Genomic DNA, 20,265 nt, shown 5'->3' with positions numbered 1-20,265 from the left:
ATGTTGCGTCTCTAAACTTTGTCGAATAACGATATATATAAATTTATACAAAAAACAACCACCCACAGATACCATCTATTACGTCTCTCCGCCATTCTTTCCGTGCGACTCCTTCAACTTCAAGACTCGTCGGTGTTGCGCGCGCGCGCACGCGCGAGTCTGCGCGCGTGAGGGAGAAGTGGGCAAAGGCTCCGCCTCACTCAAAAAGCGAGAGAAAAAAAAAAGGAAAAGCAAACTGATACACACCTCTCAATTCTGGCAGGAGGAAAAGAATAGGAGTGTTTATGAACCGTAGAAGTAAACAGCAGGATAACCGGGCTCACCGACAGCCGAGGCTCCTTCCCCCCTCGTTAAAACCGATTGTATGCACGGTTTTCCAGCGCCGGAGATTGTCCCGTTGCGTTCAGGATTAAGTTTTTATGTCATCTAAAGGTGGATCATTATCTAAATCCGAGATAACAAGCGAATTTGAAATGCGTAGCCTGCGATGCTATTTCTGGAGCCCCCAAAGCCGACGCTTGAACTCTCAATAAACAACCAGTCGAGGTAGGATTCAAGATTATTGCAAAGGTGGTGTAAAATATTTGTTCTCCACCAAGGTATCGTTATAGTTTTGAGAGCTACACTCGCGTCGCTCTCCATGTGTCCCTGCGCCATCACCAAGGAGGGACAAGGGAGGGTGGGAGTACACATTTGGCCGATACTCCCCTTCATAGTGTGGGAATTGGCTTTATTAACTTCCTTATAAGAAACACGGCTAATAAGGTGACGGGAAAAAAAACAATATAATCCATTTTAATTGATATACTTTTCATATTTCCCAAAAATTTAAAAGAAGATAATTTGAAATATGTGGAGTTTAATCAAAACTTTGCTACAAGTATGTTTCATGCATCGTTTTTTTTTTTTTTTTTTTGCTAGCGTATGTGTAACAAAACTGAACTTGCCTGCTAATTAATGAGTGCTTAATTAATGGCCCTATCAGGCTTCCGTAGGAGCACCTGCACATTTTCAGGACAGGATAATCCTTCCATTATATAGTTTTAGACGGGCAGAGTGGGCACTGCTATTCAAAAAGCTACTCTCCACACTTTTTTTCCTACTGCATTTGGAAGCTTCAGTGGAGTAAAGCTTCAAGTGGAGGAGGAGGAAGAGGAGGAGGGCTGCTCCATTGTCTGGCCAATGAAGGGGTGGGGATTGAGGCTCTATGCAGATGTGCTGCTGGCAATGGACATCTGCTCTCCCCCAGTGGGCATTGTCACAACGGGCAGGGTAACTTACAGTGCAGCCTGCCTGCAGAGGAGAGGCCTCTGCAGATGACATGTGTGTTATTACTTCCACCCTTCAAGAGGCAGATGTTTCCATATGAAATTATATTTATTAGAATAACAGAAATTAACATATATGATTATCTACTTCAGAGATCACAACCCCCAAAACATATAATTTAATGCTGAGGAAGTAGTGAGTGAGATTTCCTTTTTTCCTGGTTTTTTTTTTCATTCCCACCTGCAAAACCACTTTCTCCACTTCCTTCAACTTCACAGAGGGTTGAAACGCTCCTCTCATCTTTGTGGCCTGCATGTTTTCAGATATGAAAGCATGCCCCCAAAAGCAAAGACATCACAGGCACCATCACTACATACATGACAGCTCCTATGGGGTCTTTGATTTTTTTTCCGCTGTGGAGGGGGAAAAAAAAGAACAACCCAAACTGATATTTTCATTCTCCACATGATTTTGTGCTTGATGGTAGCTTTCAGTGTTTATCTGTTTGTATTGGAACTCCGAAGTCTCATTTACCTCAATGGCTATTCCCTGGTGGCTGATGGAGTCAGTGTTCTGTGATTATAAACATGATTTGTGTCTGTACAAAGCAGTTGTGTACATGGCCGATCTGCTGTACAGCATGCTTGCGTAGGGACTCATTTATGTGTTCCCACTGTATTATATATAACACACTGGGTAGCAGAGAGGTGAGCTCGGGAGCAAGTGCACCGACGCAGGAAGAGATGAAGACACAGCTGCTATGTTTCACTGTGCTTACCGCTTATTCATTTGGCATGCAGTTGTCTCTGGACGGAGCATGCACGCTAGTCCATGAGACAGCCATCATGCACTGTTGCCATGTCTGGCTTTTTGTATGATTTGAGAAACAGAGAGAAATAGCTAAAGCACACGATAGAAAAGTCTTCATTGATTGACTGCCTGTTTTGAAGTCACAGAAGTGAAGTAATTCCAAGTGCTCAATCATTCTCAGAGCCTAATACTCCATTTAACATCGTAATTTGGCTGTTGCTGAAATAGCTCTTGTGAACTCTTCTGAGAATCTCTGTAATGGCCAGGCCACTAACGGTTTTTAAAAGTTCCCATAGGAATTGGTTTGAGAGGATTTTTCTGTCATGTGATTGTGCTGCATGTTGCAGAGAGGAGGTAAGGGGTAAAATTACACTGAACTGCATGAATAGATTTCTCAGACATGCTGATTTTGCAGTCACTCTCACTATATTTATATAGAGAGACAGTTATATACATGTAGATCTGTCTGTACTGTATGCATGTCTGTTCATCTATGTTCAGTAATTTGTAGGTTTTTTTTTTGCTGGAATAGAATCTAAATTGTTTAATAGCTTATTTAAAAACAGAGTGTTTTTAAATAAGCTATTAAACAATTTAGATTCTATGTTTCATCTTTAGATTCATCTTTGTTTCACAAAGTCCTGCTGTGTTTCTGTCCGGTCATCAGGCATTTCCAGACTCGATTTCATATTATCGTTCACTTTGATAATGAAAAGAGAGCTTGTGCCACGAAGTAGTGCGCCTCACCAAGTGAGCACTGTTTACCTTGGAAGAATTACAATGATGAGGAAACACTTCAGTTATTCCTCATACGACTCTTATTCTGTATCTTATACTAGCTTCAGTTTTTCCCTCAAAGAGCAGACATCGTGAAATCTCTTCTGTTTGTTTAATGTAATTGGTGTCCTCTCCAGCTTTCCAGAACCTGTTTTTTTTCTTGTTATAACTCGCTCTGTTTGTTGTGTCTGCGTTGCTTGTGACTCAGTCTTTTTTGGTTTGTGCTTTTGAAGGACAGTTTTGGGAGAGTGGATGTGGACTGCACCAGACAGCAGCAGGTGTTTGATTCTCTTTGCTGATAAGGCCTGTTTGCAGAGTGTCTAAAAGATATAGGGCACTCTGTAAATCCCTCTGTGTGTGTGTGCGTGCGTGCATGCGTACGTGCGTGTGTGTGTGTGTATCAGTGCACGTATGAGTGTGTGTGTCTTGTGGGCGTTTGCTGTCTTGTCTTTTCCTATTTTTTTGTGTAAATGAAACTTTTGCACAGGAAAAAACCCCAAAATATCAAAGATGACCCTCAAACCATAAAGCTTATATTTATATTTATTCACATACCATTAAATGAAATTATGTTTTTCATTTTTCACAATTTATCCAGCATTCTTTTAATTAGTCAATTGGACATTTTGCAGAACATCATGGTAAAACAAAACAAAAAAAATCTTGTTTCTATGCATACATGAGAGATATTAACCACACCATCAGCAGCAAACATTTGAATCCAGGGAGATATTTCTGTTCATTTGAATGAACAATTAAACAATGAAATGACTGATTGGATCAGCTATATAAAGTCATGAATCACATGGGAGAGCATGGTAAAACCTGTTTTGCACATAGCCAGTGAGAAAGTTGTCTCATTAATGGAATGCATCTTGACATGCTGGTCAGAAAAGGGAGTCATGAATAGAAGTTATTAGTCCTTATTAATGCTGTCAGTTACTGCTGTTCTTAAACATCTGCTGTAAACAAGGTCAATCGTATAAATGACTGTACGTAGCCTCAATTGTGGGAGTGGGTACATCGTGCATAAATGAACATTTCTTTAAATTATTAACTCATTATATGATTGGAGGAAAGTGCCTGCGCAGCAGTGGGAGAACAGTGGAAGATGTTTACTGTTCCCTCCATTTATGACCATGGGAGTTTGCTCACTACTTGGCTGTCTAATAGCCTCCCACCTGGCATAAACCATCACACTCGGAGTTCCTGCTCCTCCTTAATGACCGACCATTTTCATCCAAAGAAGTCCTAATTGCTCTCAACTGCATGTGTGGATATTATGCCAGAGATAAAGTGAGGAGGGTAGAACAGAATGGAGGTAGGGGCACAGTTCGAAGATATAAAAGGGTTGAAACACACAGGCTTTCTAACATGGAGAAGTGTGTTTGTCACCACTAAAAAAGACTTGATCCTCACCTCGCCATCATTTGGCACAGCCATTAACTTTCATGCAAACCACAGAGGATTAGGAATGAATAGTGGCACTCTCTTCCAACTTTGTGTGCACGTACATGTGTGCTCATGTTTGTGTCCATGTGTCACTTTTGCAGGAAATATCAGAGACAAAGCACCATCTGCACGCAGCAGGCTGTCCTGACTGCTTGCGCCTCTTGCTGGGGCGGAGAAGAGGCTTGCATTGTTACCAAACCGACTGCTGCTGCTGTTTCTGCCACACTGCTTGTTAACGTTGACAGCTAATAATGTCTTCCTGTATGTCCTCGCCTTGAGAGAAGAGACAGAAGCAAATGAAGACAGGAAGTGAATGAGAGAGAGAGAGAGAGAGAGAGAGAGAGAGAGAGAGAGAGAGAGAGAGAGAGAGAGAGAGAGAGAGAGAGAGAGAGAGAGAGAGAGAGAGAGAGAGAGAGAGAGAGAGAGAGAGAGAGAGAGAGAGAGAGAGAGAGAGAGAGAGAGAGAGAGAGAGAGAGAGAGAGAGAAAAGTGAGATGTGCTGCTCTTGCCGTCTGAGCTGTTGAAGTTAACTGAAAAGGATTATGCACGCAAAATACAGAGTGAAAGTACAGGCGTATTTACGTGTTATATTTCTTTTCTTTTTTTTTCTTGTTGCTTCCTTCATGTGCACACTCTCCTGCCTTGGTTTATGAGGAGGGAGGTGGCAGGAGGAGGAGGAGGAAAGGTTCCATTGTGTTTTGACAGAGCCCCTTTTTCCAGTCCAGCTGACATAGTCTTGTGTCAGGAGGATCCAACCTGCTGATGTTAGGGAAGCTGTTGACTGAAAGAGATGTCTAAAATGCTGAAGTGTGCTCTGGCTAGTGCAGAGATGGCTCTGTTTGTTTGCCATTCTGCTGAGCACCACTTCACAGACAAAACTTTTCTGCCCAAATTTGCTGACAGAGCTAAAAGGGAAAAAAAGTGTTGGAGTTGGGTTTTTGGGAGTCACTAGTGGGCACATTGAGCCTTACCCATTGTGGGTCTTTGACATTGACATTTTGAAATGGTGAGAGGGAGAGAAGCGCTTTTAAAAAAAAGCCTCCTTCTTTCAGCTGTCTCTCGGTCTGCAAACTGTTTGATTCTCACCCACAAATAGTTATTGAGCCTTCTTGTCGCATGAAAATTTAGATCAGAATATTCCTCTCTGCCCTCTGAGCTGGATTATATTTCCCACGTGGAGACCTGTCCTGTTGTGTTTGATTGGCCCTGACATTTGAAAAGGTCCTTGAATAGAGAAAAAAAAAAGTTGTTTATGACAACTGGAGAATTCTCTTTGCAGCGGAGTGAAAGTGGCATTTTGAAAGGAGAGCTGTTGCTGCAAATTTAAATGCTAATGGGTCTATGAATGTGCGGCCTCATAGGAGGTGTGCAGTATGTACACTTACAGAATGCAGGCACACTGCCTGAGTGCTTCGTCTAATAACTATGGAAGGTGCATCAGGTCATTTTATTAACTGATTATAAGGCCTCTGAAATCCTCTTTCATAAATTATGCTTACTTTTTATGACAGATTACAGAGATTTTTTTTAGTCACATGAGAAGAAAGAATAGTTTAACTGTAGGGTAAGAAAACCCCCGCATCTGTTGTGTACTCATGTCATGCATCAGCTGTAAGTGACATTCAAATGGCTTGTTTTACAGTGTTGCTGAAGCTGTGTGGCAGAGAAGGACTGCTAGCCTGAAGACGTGGCCCCTGGAAGTCAGGCTTCGCAGCCCTGTAGTGAGGCGCCAGGTCCTTGGTTTATTATGAACTGCATTGTTCGCAGTAGCCACCCACAACTGCAATGGATCTCCCTGGACTTTGTCCTTCTTGTGGCTGATTTATTCTTATAGTCCTGCTTACATGTTGTTGTGCGGACACAGGGACACTGGTGATGCCATTAGATAGATATTGAGGTTGAGTATGTTAAGTGCTGAATAAAATTTATTGGGATCCAATTTGTTAACTTATACCATTTATATCCACAATCTATTGTTTTATAGATTGTGGATATTTAAGTAGGGGGAATGATCCTGGTTGATATTTAATGAGGTCGTGTCTCCATTAAGACCTGGTGTTGAACTAGCCACTAAAATTCAAGTGCTACTTAGTCACAAAAGCTCCTCTTTTTTTATTTTCTCCTGGGCCATTTAGTCCTCCTTGGAATTTTATTCTTGGCATTGTGCATAATTTCCTTCAATAAAGAGGGTTATTTAAGGAGAACAAAAATCTTTCTCAGCTGCCAAGCATGTTAACTGTCTGTAGAGGAGCAGCTATTTCCCCTAACAGAGGATGGAAAATAAAACACGGCTAATAAGCTACGTAGCTCCTTTCATTTTAAACTCCAGCCTGTTGTTCTTCTCGGTGAATCTAGGCCTCATTTAAATGGCAGCAATGTTTACTGAAATTCAGAAACTGTGAAAATGATCCTTGTGCACTCACAAAGCTGGACCTAACTGTGGGTTACTTGGATCCAGACCAAGACCATCTCCTCCTGTCTTGTCAGTGCAGTTGTTTGATCTGAACTTTGTTCAGAGATTTTTACGCCTGGTGTTTTCGTTTGCATCAAACTGGTTAGGGGTTAGGTCCAAAACACTGGACCAGATTAGATAGGTGTCCAACTGACCTTCTTACGCTGTACTGTGGACAAAGATGGACAACAATGGCTTTGTAGTTTATCATCAATGTGTTAAAAAAACAACAACAACAATGACAAATATACAGTGCTTCTTTTTTTAACACCCCAGCTGGTGATCTCACATGGCGCTGTGACAGTAATAGAGTTTTCAAAAATTTACGGTCTAGAGCCAGGTTCCATGCATATTTTTTAATGACCAAAAACAGTTCTTATATGAACGTGCAAGTAAAGGTTTTCTGGGAAAAAAAGTTTCCATTAGTGTAATGACCCTTACTTTACCCCATGAGCAAAACTACTGACTGTGGAATTTATGTTGACGTGAACTAATAGTGGATGTTTTTGTTTTTGTAAGGGGGGGCATGAGGCCAGTAAGTGTACTTTTATTCTTACACTTCAGATTAAATCTGTACTCTTACCACACTTTTTTTTTTGCATCTCATAGCTGCTTTACTTGTTTAAATCCTGGCAGGATTCCAAACAGGGAAATCTGCCAGATGTCCATGACACCGTTTGACTCCTTAACCACACTGTTAAGTGAGAGGCTGCACTTCCCATTGATTTGACTGAGCAGTGGACATTGGCACTGCTGTTTCAGTGTTCATACGCACTGTTTGCACAACGTCACACAAAAACGGTTATCTTGTTGGTGTGGAGAAGCTAAAGACGAGTGGCTGTATTCTTGCTTGGCGTCACTCATCTGTGTTTTAAAGAGACATATATCAGTAGTTACTGTATGTTGACAGAGTGAGTTGTAGAGCTGAGAGATGGAGTCTTATCACATCTCAGCTATCTCTGTTATGAATATGGATATTACTAATGTTTGGTGAGCCTGAGGCTCATTCTTTGATACTCAGCTGCAGAGAGCCTCAATGAAATGGTTGGCTTTTCAGCTCATCAGTTTTGTTCGCACAAAGACGTGTTTGATTTTCACCCGTATGGAAACGTTTGATTCCTGATCCTGAACAAAAAGGTTTTACAGTGGGTTAATGTTTCACTGAGCCAGATAGAAGCAAGTCCCTCCTACTCGGTCCTCTGTGAATACTCCCCCTGGGACTTTGTCTGTGGTTAGGAATGGCTGTCCACAGAGGTTTCTGTCAGTTCTACATGTGTATTTCTTTATATTACATCTGACACATCAAGCAGGCATGGTTCTAATAAATATCTAACATTTTAGGATCAGGATTTTGCTAATAAATTTTTTACTTATAGCTTCTAGCATTTTTTTGAACTGTGATGATTATTTATCCAATAATGGGACATTGTGCAATTAGGATATACAGGAGTGCTTCGGCACGATAGCAGAACTGCAGCTCATTGGTATTGCCTAGTCAGGGATTTTGCTGATGTGTGAAGGTCCATATTTTACCTACATCCACAAAAATGCAGCACAATCAAATTTTAAAGAGAGAGAACAAAGTGGGCGGTCCTCTTATCTTGTACATATTGATTGGCCAACAGACGTGACACAAGTTTTCTGTGCACCCTTTTCTGCAGGTCGTGTTAATAGTTATCCCTGATTTTTTTTTACTCCCCTTTCTTTTCTATAATGTATCATGAAAAAAAATACATTTTCACTTCATTGTGCACAGGAAGATAAAATAACATTAAATATGAAAGGAGTTTAAATAATTTCCTGAGGTTTTTTTCAGCTTCAGGGGAAATTTGACATTTTTAAATATTTCAAATAACTCAAAAGAACATGGTCTACTTTTTTACCCGCCGTTTTGTGCCTTTTCTCTTTTAGTTCAGTTTCATCCCTGACCTTTCTCTTCTCATTTTTTTCTTCCTGCTGCTAAGCTATCTCTCTCTCGCTCTCTCTCTCTCTCTCTCTCTCTCTCTCTTATTTTCTTTCTAATATAAGCCATCCCTCCTAATCTGTCTTTGCCCTTGTCTCTCTTTTTTCAGTTCGATCTCTGATCTTGCACACAGGTGGCTGAGGGGTTTTCTGGCTCTTGTTTTCAAGCCGTCTATGTTTCTTCAGTTCGGTATCTTGAATACCAGCTGCTGTCCTTGGTTATGGAAGCATGCCTAATTTGATTGCACATATAAGAGTGGCCAAACACACACACATACCTACACACATACATGAAGAGAAGCATATTTGCATTTGCATGGAATCATGAATTGGCCTTATTGTGCTCAAGTTTGAAATTCAAGCGTTGAAAAGGGGTTCATTCAGACTAAAATGTTTATTTGAATTTATGAACTCTTGTATGGGAGCTGTGCTTTGAATGATGGCCTGCTGCCATGCATGTTCTTGACTGGAGTCCCAATCTCATGTCTTCCTGCTCATCTTTACATCTTTAAAGCTTTCACGCTGAACACAGTTTTGCACACCTCCCTTGGTGGACTCTGAATACAGCCAGACATCCACCTTGGCTGCAGTTCCCACCCATCATGTCTGTGTCTCTTGGTGTCCTCCATATACTGTATATGTGTCAGTGTGTGGGCAGCAGTGTTCAGCCGTGTTCTCACAGCCCAGCTGAAACTGACAGATGGAATCATTTCACACACAGACGTAAAGGCAGGATACAGGAAACTGGAGTGTGTTTAATACTCTTGCAATGCTGTGGTTGGTATTAATCTAGGTCAGTGGCATTCAGCTCATGGGTAGCTGGTCTCTGGAGCAATTTGACCTTTCTTTAACCCCAGTTAGTCAATTAATCTGCAGTCTTCATTCCTTATATTTAGTTCCTCATACCTGACAAAATGTTTATGTCGTGTAGGTTTCGGCATTAACGTTTTCTTAAAAGGTGGGTCTGTAAGATTTCACAGGCATAGCAGCCATATTTTGAAGATATGACTTTGAAAATGACTGTTTTGCTGTTGCCTTGATATTCTCTCATTTGAGTTTTTTTTAAATGTCAACCTACATGTTATTTTAATACACAAATGTATTTTATCGTGTTAAATTTTGTGATTTTTAATGTGTTAAGTTTGGTTGCTAAATGGCATTATGTGCTTATCGTGAGTTGTTTTTTTAATCTTTCACTCTGATCACACTGATGTGCTATGTGTTGTCTCGAACTGGAATGCATCAATGTGTTTACGTGTGGATGGAGATTTTTTTGAAAACGCTGTCATGTGGACGCAAATTGTTTTTGAAGCGTTTTCAAAAAAATCCGTCATCGTGTGGATGGGGCCTTAAGTTGCCACTGTCACTACCATTGATTACTCTTACAGGTTTTCTGCAACAAGAAAGATAAGGTGGTAAAGTTATCAACTGATTACTGTTTCACGCAGAGTGGAGACAACAGTTTCTCTTTGGCAAGACTTTATGACTGATATTAACTTAAGCAAAAACTACTTTCTGCTTGCTTAGCATGCAGTGTGTTACCTTTTTTATACCCTTGGGTTATTTATGATTTCAAATGATTGGATTGGAAATGCTAAAATGTGAAAACTCTTCACACATTTCAGTGGAATCACAGTTGGCAAATGAAGCATCTAATAGTGCTAATGCTACTGGCTACTATAAACAGCAATCCCGATGACAAACCAAAAATTTTACCATCCAATCCATCCTTCTCTGACTGTTGTTGTAAGTCCTGGAGTGAGAATGAGATTTTTTATGATAAAATTATCAAAACAGGTGGGGTTTTTTTGGTTAAAATGAGTGGAAAATGTGTCCCTTTTAAAATAAAAAGTATTAAAACTGTACAAGTCCCATTGGAAAGAAATTAGTAGAAAATATGAAAAAACAAACTTTATTGTAAATGCCCCTGCAGGTACGTTGGCTTTGTTTTTACCAAGATACTCAACTTTGCTCGTATCACTCAGTGTTTTGGCTCAGTGTTTTGTGGTATATCCATGGGGGCAGTAGCAGTGCTGACTGGCAAATCTGCTTGAATGTGACATGGAAGGCAGGATAGTACTGCATTTGGTGGGTTTCAGTGAAGTATTGTGGGTACGGACAAAACCAGGGGACTTAGAAGCTACCACCAGTTAGCATGTAAGAAAATCAACCAAAATACATAATGCACAATATCTGCAAGCTCCTTATCATCAACAACAACTTTCTCAAAACATTTAGTATTAATTGAAGGTTCTGTATTATACCAAGCTTTCTCTGTTTGTAGATGATGTGTCTCCCTGTAGATCTATTGAGTCCCATAGCCCTGAATAGCTTTATAAACCCATCCAGAGTGTATTTAAATCATCTCAATCCTCATCTCTTCTGGAATCTCTTTGAATTCTGGCATGCTGTGCTTCTGGTGAAGCCTACTGACCAACGTCATACTTTTCAAAGAGGTCTAAGTGATGATTTGACTGAACATGGCTGGTAGCAATCAGGCCTGGGTGTGTCTATCCAGCTGTAAACAGTTGTTAATGCAGTTTGATCATTTTTTTCATTTAGTTTCGAAGAGGAAAACACTTTTTCACGCAAGCCTGTTGGTATTAGATTACCCTAATGGGTCAATAAATGTAATTATCATTTAAAATGCATATTGCTTTTATTTGTGTTGCTTTTGAAGCTCAAAAACAGTATAGAGAAAATGCAGATCATGTGTGTGGTGTAGCTTTCAGTACTGCTCTTTGTCCCTCCAACAACAAAAAAAGGCTCAGATCATTCTTGTCAAGTTGAATGTCTTGAGGAAAGTGGAAAAGACAATTTATTATGACTATAAAAGCATCTTGGATGTAACTTTTTACCTGTCAACTTAAGCACCCGTGTGATTGATCTTGTGTGCTTTAACAGGCATGTATCCTGAGAGGAGCTGAGATGAGTAAATATGTGGTCAGCACCCATGCTGCTGTGTAAAATAGAGAAACAAATGATATTCAGAGGCATGATTTAAAAATCTTTTCTGTTAAAAATTAAATTGCCACTTATCCTGAAATTAAATGTAAAGAGCAGGAGGGAAGAAGATTGAAAGCACCACCAAAAAACTCACAGGGTTAGGATAACAGTCTGTAGTGCACAATAATGTCACTATCATGCATTTCCTGGGTGACTTAAACGAATAGGAATTATTACAAAATTGTGTTTTAGCCCAAGTCAGCAGTTAATACAGCTGCAGTCCCATGCCTTTTAGAGCTAGAAGATAGGTGCTCATGCTGTTAGAGGAGGAGTGAGAGAAAGAGAAGTGGCAGGATTGGAAAATGGTTCAGGGAAAAAGTGGAGTTAAAGAGGAAAAAATAAAAACACCTCTATCAGCCAGAGGCTGATGGTCCAAGCAAACAGAGGTAAAGGGCTAACCAAACAGGCACAGATGGACATACAGACTTTGGGAGTAGTGAATGTGATGGAAGGATAGAATGAAGGGTGCTGTAATTGTCAGTAACCTGGTGTATTTCGACAGAGGGTTTATAGGAACGGCAAAGCTGGCAGCGAGGATGGCGTAAATCAGCCATCTGAGTGATGGCTTTACGTGCCCCTCGAAACCCCAACTATCCGATTAATGAGAGAAGAGTAACCTTTACTACCCTCCCCTTTCCGCCTCATCTTTTTCTGCTATCTTGCATTTTCAGAGATGTAAATCAAAGACTCTTAAGCAGTCACTTTGCGTAACTACGATGTAATGCTTGACTGGACACTGTGACAGCATTCCTGAGATACCATGGCAGCTACAGTTAATTTGGTCAATTTTGTTCCAGCAACAACAGACGGAAAGATTAACTTAGTAATATGTCCAAACTAAGACACATCTATTTTGAAGCGCTTCTAAAACGCCCCTCTAAATTCAATGAATCGGTGGTCAGAGATGGACTTCAATCTGTTATTCAGTGCAAAGTTATTTGTTAGGTTGTTTCCTAGCCAGGCGCATTGACTTTCCCAAACATAATGTCACTACTTTAGTAGCAGCAGTGTTATACAAAAAGTTAGCTTCAACCTTTATTGGTGTTATTAGACCAAAATGCTCTCAAACCTTACAGCAATACTTACCATAATTCATAAATGACCTCTTGAATGGACAGATACATAAGGTAGAAAGAGAGCTAACATTAACAAGCAAATGTTAGCTTATTTACTTAGAAAAACCTCCAGTTTAACACATCGCAACACAACAAAACAACTAAAAAAACATTTAGTTTGATATTCACATTTAATATTAATTGTTATTGTAGTAAAATTAAACTGGCGTCATTGAACATTGAGTGCATTTAATGGAGCAGGGTATTAACTTTCACTGAAGGACTCTTAACTAATGGGGATGCGCTCCTAAAAGAAAAGTTTAGTGTCAGAAGAAACAAGTGAATCGAACAATGTAAGCTTCAAGGAGACAGCTGGCAGCAAAATCTCAAACCTGGCATTGAGAGAAAAATCGGTTCAGTGATAAATAGATAGATAGATAGATACTTTATAAATCCCGGAGGAAATTGTATTAACATAAGGGGACATTTTTAAAAGAAAATAGATACATTATCTGCTCATAATTTCTAAGTTGAAGGTTGTTAGTTTGGTTTTATTTATTTTTTTATTAAATCCTTCAAAAGGTTAATGTTGAAAAATAAAACAAGTTAAGCCTTATATTTTTACATTTTTAAAATAAATAATAGTATAAATAAAGGAACTTATGATTTGCTAATGCTTGAGGACTGCTGTTCATCAAAAATCTGTTATTTAGTCGACTGAAGTGTGTGTATGTAATGTGCATATACAGATATAGATACACACTTTACCTTGTAGTTAACGCCTCCGTTATTTCAATCACAAAGGCAAAGCTACATTCACTCCAGTCTCTGGCAGACCCACATGTTCCTCAATCTGGTGAGATCGTTCCTCAGAGAGGCGGCCTCAGTCAGTAGATTTCTGTCTTCCACTTTCTTTTCCCTCCCTCTGTGTCTTCTGCCTGTTACCAACATGAATATCTTCTCATCTGCATTGTTATCCACTTTTCATCACAAAAGGACAGAAAAGAAAGTGTGCAAGTGAAAAAAGATGTAAAGCTGAAAGAGAGCGATGTTCTAGAGTGTAAAACTCCATTTCTGCTTTGGAATTGTTTTGACCTACGAGTTGTCAGATCGAAACTCTGTGTGAATACATGATACTTAGGAGTGACACTGCAGCTGCAACCAGACCACATAACACCTGTCAACAAAGTAAAGTCACTAATTGTGTATATTCATTATTCACAATTAAATGTTTAGGAATCAATTTTGAAATATCTTGATCAGACATGAATTAACCTCAGTTTTACATCATTAAATGCACTGCTGCTATCATACTATATTGAATGATTTGATCATGTTAGAGCAGGTTAACTGTACTTCCTTTTAGGGGTCCTCTCACACTTGCTTTCAACATGCTTAATGGTAATAGATGAAGTGGATTTCCTCCTTGCATGAGTCTAATCTCTGGAATTAATTTATGGAAATGAAGTCATGTATACTGCAGATTTGGTCAAATATGGCTCTCATACCATTGGGCATTCTTTCTGTGACAGTGGTTTTGCCGTCCCACCAGTTGAGACCACTTGAGCAAAAATAAGTAATAAAATGGAATTTGAAATGGTTTCTAGATGTAGATAGTGAAAATAATGTTTTTAAATAACATATTGATTGAGTTTTTTCCCCCATCACATAATGTGAGAGGATGTGCTGCTACTTCTAAGTCTGTAAAATTTTTGTCCTGAATGTAACAAATGCAAATATTTTTTGACCGTGAGTCAACTACACGCCCGAATGGGGACTTCTGCTTTGGATGGGGGCTGGGTGGTATGGTACTATCGTTAAACTACCGAACAAATGTTGATAAATCTTGGTAAAAGGGTTAAGCATGTAGTGAGGAAAATTCCATTTAATTGTGCAGTGTTTATGGATTAAGGGCGGCTTCACCAGACTTGGGGAAAAAGAACATAATTAAGGTATTTTTGCCTTTCCATACCCTTTTATTGAATCCAAATTATTGCTATTGAATTTAGAAAAGCAAGTTCTATTGGATTCCCCTTTATTGTATAGGGATGGTATCTTTTATTTCTAGCCTGATTGCATAATCGCAGTGTGTTATTGTACCTACAGTCTTCGAGAAATGGTGAGCATGTGCTGGAGTGTATTATCTGTGAGTTCTCAATGAAGAGAGAGATCACATGGACTAAATGGCCAGAAGCAGTCATGACTTATAGTGTTCCCTCTCATGCAGCACAGAGAAGGAGATGTCCATGTGTGTCTCTTCCGGTCTATTCATAGCCAATGTGGTGTGACTCGCCCGCTTCTTACTGTTTCCTGCTTTCCCTGCTTCCCTGACTCCCACATGTGGGTCTTAAGCTCTTTGGCAGGAAGTTGTACCTTGTGGAGGAGGGAAGCTTTAGTGAGTGAAATGAGCTGAAATGTGTTTGACTAAAGAAAGACAGGAGCTCATAATGATTTGAATGCAGGAGCAGACGAGTTTCTTCTTAATTCACTTAGCTGTATTGCTCCGTGTTCACCTACTGCCCTTTCAAGGGTAAATGTCCAGCTCACCAAATAAAAAGACAGCGTCAGTTCCTAATCCATTCAGGTTCAGGCTGCTCTCTGCCCTGCTGAAACATCAGGCACACTTGAAGTTACAGTGTAAATAGCTGGAGTGATTCTGCAGAACAGAGGTCAGATCCAGTATGAATATGTGAAACAGTAACATGAATAGGAATGTAAAAGAAAGAAATTCATTTAAATGTTGAAGGATGATGGTGTCACATTGTGCTCATTTTGTCAGACAATGTCGTATTATTTTCCTTCCTTCCAACCCACAAATGTCTTTATTCTACTGATACAACCTCCTGACTAACTGACCCACATTCCTCTGATACTCACTGGACTGTGTGTGTGTGTGTGTGTGTGTGCGTGTGCGTGCGTGTGTGTGTGTGTGCGCGCAAATCAATATCTCTGCTTTTCATCATGTGTATCCCTTTGTTTGTGCACGCACGCACGCAGACACACGCGCACACACACACACACACACACACACACACATGCACATTTGTTTGCCTTCATTCTATCTCTGTCAGCCTGCCTCTCCCTTAAAGACTGTATTTGTACTTCTGACTTCAGCAGGAACCAATTAGATGATTACTCTTTAAAGCAGCATCACTCACTGGAGGTAAATGGTTGCTAAAATACCTCCTTTAACTCACTCTGTAATGCTTTTTTTATTTCACTTTTTCTGTGCCATTCAGTTCGGGGACTGCTTTTTATACAGTGACATTATTGCATTGCATTAATTAAACGGTTGGGAGATGAAGCCCCTTCTAGTGGTGAGTCACGGCACTGCAGTAATGCAAGGAAATTGTCTGATTTTGCACAGCAATTGAGTTGTTCTGCCAGAGGTTTCAGATGACATCTGCTGTGTGTACATAATGCTTGGCAGATGACAGCTTTCGTACTTCTTGTGTTGCATTTTCAGGAAGCCAGAAAATCATGATTAGTCAGAAAAAAAGTCTGTGAGAGCTACTTTCTCAGCTTCTTAATGCGTATAAATACAAAATGCATTTATGTTCAACCGCAACTCAGTACTCCACGTGACAAAGAAGTAACAGTTCTATGAATTAGTTTGAGCAGAAGTTAAGATTTAGCTATGAGCTTCATATTTCTGTAATAATTCCTTTCCCTTCCCTTTTCTTTTATTCCCTGACATGAAATGAAGGGGGGATCAGGTCTGTCCATCCATCTGCCTTTCCATCTGTCCATCTGTCTGAAATGAAACTTTCAGGCCCCAAACTCACAACAGACCTTCCAGCTTTGTTAGACTTAATTCAAATATTAAGTATGATGAATATTTATGCCTTTTTATAATTTAAAATTCATACAAACTTTTTTGTGTGTTTACACAGAAATAATTTGTTTGAGTTAACTTTGAAGAGTGGCCATCTTGTCCGAAGCATAACTCGTAATCAAGACGTATATACTAAAATAAGTAATTGTACCTCTGAAGTTTTGAACTTTTTACAAGTTTTATTTGTTTTGTTCCCTGGAAATATGATTTTTTTAGTTGAATCTAATGGCTGGTCATCTACATAGGGGCATACCTGTTGGTTGTGGAATGGCAGGGGCTTACATGTCATCTCTTATATTTACCATGTATATGGTGCTGCTGTGCATTATTTTGTGCAACACACCATTTCTATTTGTTCTATGTTTTTATGTAATCCTTCTCAGAATTAAATTAAAATTAGTTTCAGTATATCTCTTGTACAAAAAAAAATATTGTTTCATTCTTTGTCGGATTGACTTTCAAGGATATTCTGTGCTTTTTTAAATTCCAGGTCTAAAGCATCAGCTCACTTCTCTCTGGAGGAGACTGGAAGGAGAGGTGGAAACAAAATTCACAAGAGAAGAGAGGGTTTCAAACTGTGACAGGATGGCTCTGGTCGACAAACAAAAAGTCAAACGCCAACGGCTGGACAGGATCTGTGAGGGTGAGACAGAATCATGTACTCCTCTATTTGTCTTTTTGTTTTATGTGTAAATGGATTTGAGACTCTGCCCTCACATGCACTAGAAATCCAGGTTGTACGATACACATTTTTAACTTATGATGCGTATATTCGGTCTGTTCATGCTTGAGCTGTACAAAAGTTTACATTCACTGTTATTTATATATTTATTTATTTATTACGTCTTTGAGCTTGTCGCCACATTATCACATTAAAGACCAGTGGGATCTTTTGTAGCCCAGGTTGCAGAATGGTTGTCTGTATGTGTCATATTTGTGTGTTTGTTGGTCATAGAGGAGGTTGAGCTAATGGCGAATGAGACTTGAGTTTGATACTTACAGACTGCTGAAGGGATTAAACGTGGAGTTTCTAATAAAGTGAAGACGTCCTCAGAGCCCTGGGATTGATTATAGCTGCTAGTGGGATTGATTTGTGCATCGCTGTATGTGTGTGTGTTTGTGTGTGTATGTGTGCGTGTGTGTGTGTGTGTAAGAGAGAGAGAAAATGAAAAAAGATATCTACCTTCAGTTTGCTCCCTCATTTTTTAATGAAACACATGAACCACCAGGCGGCACGGTGGCACAGTGGTTAGCGCTGCTGCCTCACAACACGGCGGACCCAGGTTCGAGTCCCGCTCTGTGCGGAGTTCGCATGCTCTCCCCGTATGCTCTCCCCGTATCTCCACATTCTCCGGCTTCCTCCCACCTCCAAAAGCATGTGCTTCAGGTTCATTGGCCATTCCAAATTGCCCGTAGGAATGAGTGTGTGTGTGCATGGTTGTATGTCTTTGTGTATGGCTCTGCGGTGCACTGGCATCGTGCCCGGAGTGTCCCCCGCCTCACGCCCTATGCCGCCGAGATGGGCTCCGGCTCCCCGTGACCCGCTGCGGCGGATATAGCGGTGGTACTCTGAAGACAACTGACTGACTGACATGAACCACCGAATACCTGAATGTTGAGTGTGTGTGCTTAGATCACCCTTTATTTGTGTACCAATAATCATAAATCATATAATGCAGCACGTTTCAGTGCATATTAGCTACTCTACTTTTATATTTAAGTACTACACTTTCTCACCTGTGTAATGTTGCTATTGGTGCTAATTGCTCTTTCACTGGCTAATGCATTGCTGAAAAATGTAAGCATGTTCTGTGGTTTGGTTTATTTTTGTAAAGGCAAATGAATGGCTTTATATTTTGCAAGATAATATGTTTTATACATTGTTTAAATCGGAAGTACCTGAATCTTTTTGCTGTTATTTATGATATCTACCCCTACCCTCCTAAAATGTGATCTTTCCTATTATCATCTTTTTAAAAAATCACCCACAATTTAAGCATCAGTCTGTCCGAAAACAGAGTTGAACAATCATAATATTCACAAAATGCAGTTTTGAAATGAAGTGAAATACACAAGGAGGGTCATGTTATAGGGTTTAATATGGTAAATCATGCCAACATGTAAAATGAAACATAGAGGCTCTTGCTTGTTTCTGTGCTGCGAAAGTAAAACCGTAGAATGTGCTATCGGATTACTTCACAATAAAGCTGTGCAGTTTATCAAGCATCAGCATTTTTCTTTTTTCACATCCAATGAAAACCCCATATGACTGAGGAACACAGTGTAATAAATTCTAAAATAAGGCATTGTTTGCACCCTCAGAATGCGAACCACATGTGGCATCTGAGACCTCTGCAAACGACCAGCTCTGCTGGCTGGAAAACATTTTATTTTTTATTTTTTTACACAGATAATGTTCAGTGTATGGAGACAATATGCCGAATGTTATATGGCAATATTTTTAGTGCCCTATTTGTTGAACAGACCGTTTCATCAGTGTCTGTGTCATCTGTGCTTATCCTTTATTTTATTTCTGGTGCAGTTAGTCACCACAGCTGTGCTTAAAAATATGTATAAGAGGGTGATTCACATCCAGGATGTTTAAAGATCAGAGGGTGTTGAATCATGTTTTTGTCACAGAAGCGTTAAAGCTGCTCACACATATTTCAAAATCAGCTACATGGAGCGTTCTGCACCAAATCCAATACTTGTTTCACAGTGGAGAGCATTGATTTCATCTCTACTCATTGTGATGAGTGGCTAACTGAGCCTAGCCTGTGGCCTAAATTGAATTTGAAATGGCTGATCAAGTGTGGACATTTACTCCCAGCTAAAGTGGTCACAACGCTGGAATGTACATTTCAACTAAAATGGTGAATGTTTCACATATAGCATATCTGATGATCTGATGCGTTTCACTGGGTGTTTTTTTTTATAGGATTATATTTTCAGAATTAGACACACAAGATCCAAACTGAGTCTGAAATTACAATTATTTTAATTAATTTATTCCTGATCTGGTCAGAAAATTACAATACCATACCAATGTCTGATAGCCAAAGATATTGAATTTATATAATGAAACAACTTCCGATCATCACATTTGAGAAGCTGGAAACTTGAGAATGTTTGGCTTCTGTAGCTTGAAAATGAAAACCTTTTCCAGCAGATGGGTAATAAAACAAGGGTTTTTCCAGAGAATCATTTTAGCTGAGTTAGGAAACCACCCAGATCAGGGTGCAGCATGTCTTGGGGTTAATTTTTTTCAGTAGAAGACTAAATTATAGTGCTTTTATTAAATTTAACTTTATGAAAATGTCCAATATAGTTAATTGACAGGAACATTATTTTGAAGCTTTGATGCTTTTCTGTATATCTGTAGGATTTGGGACTGTTGAATATTTTAAACATTATTAAAATTATATTTTACATCTTCTAGATTCCTTTTTTTCATAACCATAGTTTTCCTTGATGTTAAACCTGCAACGATGAACTATGAAAAGTTATTTTATTTAGTTAATTTATGTCAGTCAAGTACAAAAGGATATTGTTTCAATATGTCACATTTGTTAGTTTAGATATGAGCTTTCCAAATGTATATGGTATGTTCCTCTTCTGTTGTGGGTTTGATAAATAGCCAAGAAGAGT

The 20,265-nt window shown here is 39.5% G+C and overlaps 1 protein-coding gene across 2 annotated transcripts in view; it reads left to right on the top strand.

Moving 5' to 3' along the window:
* Positions 1 to 264: 264 nt before the first annotated feature.
* Positions 265 to 20,265, top strand: part of LOC137603369 (C-terminal-binding protein 2-like) — a 58,024-nt gene continuing 38,023 nt past the window's right edge. Inside the window, exons 1-3 of one of the 2 annotated variants that reach the window (XM_068326751.1) lie at positions 265 to 546; positions 5,950 to 6,040; positions 17,108 to 17,260. In XM_068326751.1, the coding sequence (XP_068182852.1) occupies positions 17,203 to 17,260 (58 nt within the window). In that variant the 5' untranslated portion in view covers positions 265 to 546; positions 5,950 to 6,040; positions 17,108 to 17,202. The remainder of the gene's footprint in view (positions 547 to 5,949; positions 6,041 to 17,107; positions 17,261 to 20,265) is intronic. The other variant, XM_068326749.1, reaches the window with a different exon arrangement.

The sequence above is a fragment of the Antennarius striatus genome, chromosome 11, assembly GCF_040054535.1.
Source record: "Antennarius striatus isolate MH-2024 chromosome 11, ASM4005453v1, whole genome shotgun sequence".
NCBI lineage: Eukaryota > Metazoa > Chordata > Actinopteri > Lophiiformes > Antennariidae > Antennarius > Antennarius striatus.
Note: the sequence above shows the minus strand (reverse complement) of the source record. Positions and strands in the feature narration are given on the sequence as shown.